Genomic DNA, 7367 nt, shown 5'->3' with positions numbered 1-7367 from the left:
AATGGGAAAAAAAAGCAGAAAAACAGAAAAAAGGGACCCCTGCAGGCCCCGTCAGTGAACGGAGGCCGAGTAAACTACTTTTTTTTTAATCGCAGGCAAACGAACGCCTGCAAAAATTACGACATCCCGTCAGCCTGCCGGCCCTCGATTTTTTAATTTTTAAATAATTTTTCCTCCTTCATCCTCTTTTCTTTTCCCGTCATATGACGAGTACTGTTGTACAATGGTACATTTACCGCAAGAGCAGTGGGAGAAGGCGAGGGGTGTGAGGCAAAGCGAGAGAGGAGCTTCTCAAACTGTGGAGCTGGTTCTGCGACGCCCATAGAACTTTTAGTCTACGCCAGTCTGAAAAATAGCTGGTTAATTTGGTTGCTGTGCTGTGAAATCGAGTGTCCTGGAGGATTCTGCTGGAGTTTTGGCGCTGAAGTTTCTGTGGTGAGTGGAGGCCTTGCTAATGCTATTTTTTATGTTCTTGTGTACGATTACAAAGTTCTTGGCTTTTTTTCAGCGGTGAACTGGATCCGGGGTTTAGGTGTTTGCAAGATTAACGTGATCCAGGGTTTGATGTATTTATTTTGAGTTAATTTTTTTCTTTGAATTGAGGTGTATTCAGGGTTTCATACGTTCTGTGTTCGGAGTTTGGCCACATTATCTGGTGCAAGAAATGAACATTTCGTTTTTTGAAGTTTTCTTTGTGGCGGATTGTCAAATTTATAAACGGGGCGCGGGGACTTGCATTCAGCTTATAAGACTTACGTGTGCAATGCTGTAATTTATTTTATAATGCACATTATTTACGTGCCCGTGGGGGATTTGAATCTACATTTTTCCAATGAAAGCATTCACTCTTTTAACTGTTTCAGTTGAGTTAATCTAATGAGATTTAGCCAATGAAGTTTTAATGCATATCCAGTAAAATGCGTGATCTACTTTTTATTCGTAAATTTCCCTTTTTTGGGACCACGGCACAGCCTTGGAGATATCGTGGGTCAAGTGCATTCCACTCTGTTGAATTCACCAAAGACGTTCACCCGTCCTTAACTTTTTAACTTAATACTACACATTGTCTGTCTATCAAAGGTTTAAACTCGTGGGTTTACCAGAAGTTTCTGTTCATTCGCCACCTTAACTCATCACATTGGACACCAAAGAATTTAACTGTTTCAACTTCTGAGTATTCTTTATTTTGTGGAGTTAATTAATGGCGTCAGACCTTGATTTCTTGATGGCTTTGAATTCCAATTTTCTTGGATAAAGGAATAACTCAATGCTTATTTGAATTTTTCTCCTGGGTTGATTGGAAAGCAGGATGGGTAGAGTTGGTGTGGGCACAAACCTGGTTAGTGAAAGGCATTGCACATGGGTGCAAGTAATTTGGACCTGATTCATATTGAGGCCTTGTTGCAGGTATTACCGGTACACGATGAGAGTTATCAATCAATCTCCAGGTGTGTCTTTGTTATGACCATTGCGACCTACACTGAAATTAATTTGGGATGAAACCTAAACCGGCCTATGTATTTACACAGGTTTCTTGGTCGGAAAAGCAATATGAGTGTCATAATGTCATAATAACGGTTAATGTAATTGCCTCCATTTAATTAGAAACAACTGTACTTGATGGGGGTTACTGATTTAAAACAGATCACTTCACCAAAGTTGTGTCTGAAATTGGTTGACGTGTAACTTCAAAGGAGTGGTTTCAGAGAATATTTTGACTTTGTACCATAGATGTAGTGGATTTATGGAATTCTCTGCTCACACCGGCATCTGGTGCAGATGGATGGATGTTTTAAGGGTTGAATTTATCCTTAAACTCTTTGAAGGATCAACCTTTAGAGAAGGCAAAGTAGTCAATTCACTAGAATCAATGCTAAAAAATCTACCCATCTGGAGAAATGAGCATCAACTCTCAAACTTGCATTCTCTTTTTCTTTCATTGAACCTGTGTTCTATTGTGGAGTGAGTTCCTGTTTAGAACACATATTCCAGGAGATGGAGACTAGTGGCATCTCCTTGAAGAAAATAAAATCATCATTGTCTTGGAGTAAATAATGTTTAGATTTTGCAAGGGGAATTCTAATACAATTAATTCAATTCTTGCATAGATCAAATGTTACTCTATTTTGCAACTGACAATGTACAAAAAACAGTTTAAAATCATTTTAGGCTTTGGCAAATTTGAAACACTGACAAAAAGTTGTAGGCATGTTGTATATATGACAATTACTTATTACAATCATGCTATGCGTAGAAACAGGTTTATGTATGGAATGCTATTTCTTGTATCCTGTTCAGAATAATTCTACACTGAATAGATTATAAATTAGAAAACTGTTAACAATATGGGACTCTATATTCACAAGAGTTTGTCAATATAAGTAACATTATATTTTAAAATTACTACGATAAGGCCTGTAAGTGGATAAGACAGATGAGCATAGACAAAATGATAACTAGCTCACATAACTGTCACTATTTTGAGGGTTTGGAACTGCATCAATAACCCTTTTTGGATGAAAGGTTGATATTAACATTTTCCATCAACAGCTTGTGAAATATTACTATCAATAACAACAGAGCTTGCAACAATCTAAAGATGACATGCAGTGGATTTTGTCATTGACTGAAAAATGGAAAGTATTACAGGTCAATAATTGTAGCTGATAAAAATCCCTGCATTATGGTCCAATCGATTTGCATGGTCTAAATGGAAAATACTAGTTCGTGGGCAGTCTGGAATTTAATATAATTGAAGTGTAGGGAAGATGTCAAACCGAGGATACTGGGGATATTGTGCAGATAATTCTTGTCACATGTGTGGCTTTTCTCCTCACTTTTGATCTTTGATGCATCTTTGGTGCTTTACTTGTCATGGAGCATGCAGTCTACCATAAGCATTTTTGATGTGTCAGTATCTCAGCTTCAAAGATTTTGTAGCTAATTGTGGGTCTCATATCATTAGGTATGTAATATTCTAGTCATTTGTGTTGTTAACCAGTCATGTTAAACAGAAGGGGGACAAAAATCATAAACTTGTTAAGTCCTTGCATTCAAATGTTTATTTTTTTAGTACATGATTGATGTTTGGTGCATCTCTAATGCTTCACTCTCAATGGGAATCATCTAGCCTACCATAAGGTTTTTTGATGTTTCATGCACCCCCTTTGTCTGAAATTGTTTCGAACTGACTGATGGTTCTAGTTAAATCAGGCTGGCAATAACTAGTAATTTGACTGGTGTTCCTGGTTTGTTTGCATTATCTGTCCGCACTTCTATTTTTATTGTTTTCATCAATTTCAGCATCAAATTGGACTGCTCAGATTTGTTGTCAATGAAATGCTGGTCACAATCTTATGAAATTCAGGCTTCTTGTGGGGTATCTCATTCTAACCAGCAATTAAACATTTTCGGGTTGCCCTGTTTTCATCTATATTCTAAATTCAGTTGCAAAAACAGACTGGAATATGCCGAAAACTTAACTTATGGGGCTGATATATCTAACCAGTGAGTATTTTCTGGTCAAATACTGTTTAGAATAGTCTTGCACCCTCTTTAACCAATATATCTTTGTCAACTTCCTGAAATTTTGTTCATATTAGAAGCATTTTACTTGCACTACTGCTCTAACAATGACAGTCCTTTATATTGTTAAATGAGATCACCTGATTTGCTAGCTTTATGTTTGTTTTGAGGGGAAAATCTGCTGCCAGCCCATCTACTTAAAGTAATATGTTCATTGATGAAGATGATTGTCTATGGTTGTCATTATAATCGGTTTTGAATTGCTACTGTTCTCATCATAGTTATAACGTATAGTTAAAAACCTGGTTGATAGAAGCTGGAAGCACGTTGGATCTGAAAACTGCTGAAATGATGGTGTGGGATAGAAGCCCAAGGAGGAGAGCACACTAGTATTGAGATTGTTGCAGCTTAAGCCATTTATGGCATCAGCGAGCCTAGGTCACAATGGAGGCGTAGGGAGTTCAAGGACACTCAACAGATTGAAAGCACCCAACAGTATCGACTGGCTTGGACAGGAGATGCTTGAGATGAGGATAAGGGACAACAAGCTGGACCTTGATGAAGAGAAGGTAAGACAGTAATTTTCTGTTGAATATATAATGGATTTTTCAAACAAGATGTTAAATTTTGAAAAAATAGTCAGACAGCTTTTTTCCTTGTAAACTTTCGTAAGTATGGTTGTTTAATGACGTATTAATGTATATGAATTTCAGGATATTGAGCCAGCTATTGTTGATGGTATGGGTGCAGAGGCAGGCCATATAATGGCTACAACCATAGGTGGCAGAAATGGCACTCCCAAACAGGTTTATTAAGAAAATTGTGGAGAATTAAAGGTTCTGTAGGCCAACACTAGGAGCCAAATTGGAACTTGTTTAGTTCTGCACTTGTATCATCCTTTACTAATTTTGTTTTTGTTACTCTTATTTACCAGATAGTCGGCTAAACTTAGATGATTAAATTTTGTTTTTGTTCAGGATCTTTGCTTATCAACTACTTATTTGCTCTTGTTTTGGCTTGCCAGACTATCAGTTATATTGCAGAACATGTTGTTGGAACTGGATCTTTTGGGGTTGTTTTTCAGGTGATAACTACCTCTGCTTGTTGCGAGTAGAAAATATTATTCAGTTTTTGTTTTGAATTTGAAGTAAAATTTTCGAGTTACATTCTGTAGGCAAAATGCAGAGAGACAGCAGAAATTGTTGCAATCAAGAAGGTTCTCCAAGATAAGCGGTACAAAAATCGTGAGCTGCAGATAATGCATATGCTAGACCATCCAAATATTGTTGCTCTTAAACATTGCTTCTTCTCTACAACAGACAAAGAAGAACTCTACCTGAATCTTGTATTAGAGTATGTGCCAGAGACAGTTAATCGCATTGCAAGGCATTACAACAGAATAAATCAAAGAATGCCTCTCTTGTATGTGAAGCTCTATACTTATCAGGTTTGTAACTGTTCACTTCGTTTGTGTTTATTTGTTATTTGTTATTTGTTGAAAGAGTGGTAGTTTTTTCTAGGGTGAGAAGCTGAATGAAAGCCTGTCCTGCCAATGAAAGTAAAAGCTTAGAATGAAGGTTACACTTTGTGTAAAATTATTATAACACTGAACCTTGATTAGTTGGAGGCTTGGAGCTGATTGGGCATTCATAGTTACGTATTTAATCATCCTTAAGGGTAGTTAAAGATTTAACAGCAAGCCTTGGACTTTTTTTCACCTGAGAGTACAACTACATGTAATTGAGAAGTTGGTGAAGAACTAATTAGATATTCTGAAGTCAAGTTTCTTGCAATAAACCAACGTCTTCCTTTCTCATCTTGAATTTAATATAAGAATAATGCTGTTTAAAATGGAAGCCCAAGCCTCAAATATTCCAAGGTATCATCCACATGGATCCAAAGGGCTTGGTATTGCTCCAGAGCTTTCTGTACATTGAAGTCATCGCTGTTGGCTTCATAGTTTTCGATTAATTCAAAACAGGTTTTTAAAGGGCCCTGAAACCCTTTACAACAGCATTACAATTAGATATTCAATAAGTTCATTGTCTCATAAGACCAAAACATGACACACCCAAAGCAAACATAACAGGAGACACAAAATACTGCTTAACCAGCAGTCACGACTGGCACAAACATCCAGCAAAACAGAACAAGCAAAACAAACCAAAACAGAATGCAGAACATTTAAACCATCTTTTTGAGGATCTCTGCTGTTTCCATCTCAAGATCCTCCATCCTCTGGAAAGCTTGGTTGATTTCATTGAACTCAGAAGGCTCCTGCTTCTTAGTTTCTTTTATGGCTTTCTTTTTCAAACTGCTTCTGGCTCTTTTCCGAGGTCCCTCACTCTGACCAGCAGTCGAATCTTCTTCAAGATCCACTTTGATGATCTTGTTGCTTCTTTTCTCCAGCATGACATAAAGGCATTTTAGATTACTAGTAGAAGCTTTAAGGCCCTTATGATTATGAATGAGAATTGACCTAAGAAGAGACTCATTTCACCGTCAATCAAATTCTGCTTTTTTTCATCCATAATATCTTTAGCTTTCCTCGCTAGAATGGCCTTAGTCTGCTCATATTTAACCTCCTTTCTGTTAATGTCCCTAGTTTCAAACACCTGCCCTTCAGCAATATTGGCAGCTTTCTTCATTTTTTCCTCAATTTTTTTGATCTTGTCATGAAGATCATCGACTTCATTGACCATCCATTTATCAATGCAGAATGAATAAATATACCTGGCCTTGGCTGTCTGAAGAATGCCTAGTGTGCTATCCTGTCATCTTTTAGATCCTCCAAATCCAGCTGAATGGATTGCTCCTTCAGGTTCTCTGCTTCAGTAGTGGGAATAGTACCACTTGGGTAAGGAGCATAGTTCTCCTGCAGTGGGGAAGCAAAATCCTCGTAATCCACAAGATTAGGATTACCTCGAGTGATCTTGTTCCTACCACCACCCATCTGCACAACCTTAATAGTTTCTTTATCCTGGGTGATACCAACAGACACCTTATCATGGGGTTTTGCAGAATCCACCCTAATGTTAGAAGCACCCAAGTTCGGTTCACCTTGATCATTCTCTATACCCTTGTCATTTCCATCCTTGTTCTCCTCTCTAGCCTCAATTTCCAAACCCTTCTTAGTCCCAGTTACCAATGTCCTTAACAGCCCCTTTCTTATTCTTCTCCACAGCCACAGGTTCAAAACCTTTCGCAGAATCTTTCTCACCACTAATTTTTTGAAGAATGGAAGCCACTTCGTCTTCAGGCCCACTTTGACTACTCATCATCTGAGTCTTCGATAACCATGACCTCCATAGTCTCTCTTTTATTCAAGACTCTCCAACAGTTTGCTTACCCTTTTTCTGACTCTTCACTTGGCTCTCGTTCTTTTCCTTGCTTGAATCATCCGTAGAGAAATCCTCCTCTTCGTCTTCAGTGATATAATCATCACTGTCAAAAACCTCCATTTTTGAGTCATTATTTTTTCCATGGGGGTATTTGTTCTTTTTTTTGGAGCTAAGAATCCTCCCTTTTTCTCTTACTTTGCTCCTTTTTAGGTTCCAGCAAAGAACCCAACTTATTATCTCTACAGTGCTCATAAATGAGCAAGATCAACCCTTCATGTAGAACTGATTTTGTTGGGTCTTTTCTGTTCTTCTTAATACTTTTCGCTAGAGAATAATAGAGATTATAAGGAAAAGAGATCCATATTTTATGGCGAAAATGATTTAAAAAGACAAAGTGAAAATTACTAGCATACCTTCCATCCAAAGTGAAATACTCCATAACCACTTTAAGAATTTTGACCCAAAAAGGTTTGATTTGGCGCACTTAAAAAAATTCTAGCT

At 37.5% G+C, this 7367-nt stretch overlaps 1 protein-coding gene across 4 annotated transcripts in view; it reads left to right on the top strand.

Annotated features, from left to right (window-relative positions):
• Nucleotides 1-234: 234 nt before the first annotated feature.
• Nucleotides 235-7367, top strand: part of LOC149568846 (shaggy-related protein kinase kappa-like) — a 68433-nt gene continuing 61300 nt past the window's right edge. The window contains exons 1-6 of one of the 4 annotated variants that reach the window (XM_089821721.1): nucleotides 235-435; nucleotides 1309-1448; nucleotides 3839-4094; nucleotides 4239-4331; nucleotides 4550-4609; nucleotides 4700-4972. In XM_089821721.1, the coding sequence (XP_089677847.1) occupies nucleotides 3945-4094; nucleotides 4239-4331; nucleotides 4550-4609; nucleotides 4700-4972 (576 nt within the window). In that variant the 5' untranslated portion in view covers nucleotides 235-435; nucleotides 1309-1448; nucleotides 3839-3944. Of the gene's footprint in view, nucleotides 436-1308; nucleotides 1449-3819; nucleotides 4095-4238; nucleotides 4332-4549; nucleotides 4610-4699; nucleotides 4973-7367 lie in introns of all 4 variants that reach the window. The other 3 variants (XM_089821722.1, XM_089821720.1, XM_089821723.1) reach the window with 3 other exon arrangements.

Source organism: Cupressus sempervirens, chromosome 3 (assembly GCF_028749045.1).
Source record: "Cupressus sempervirens isolate cs-2001-9-10 chromosome 3, ASM2874904v1, whole genome shotgun sequence".
NCBI classification, from domain to species: Eukaryota; Viridiplantae; Streptophyta; class Pinopsida; order Cupressales; family Cupressaceae; genus Cupressus; species Cupressus sempervirens.
This window is presented reverse-complemented; position numbering and strand designations above follow the sequence as displayed.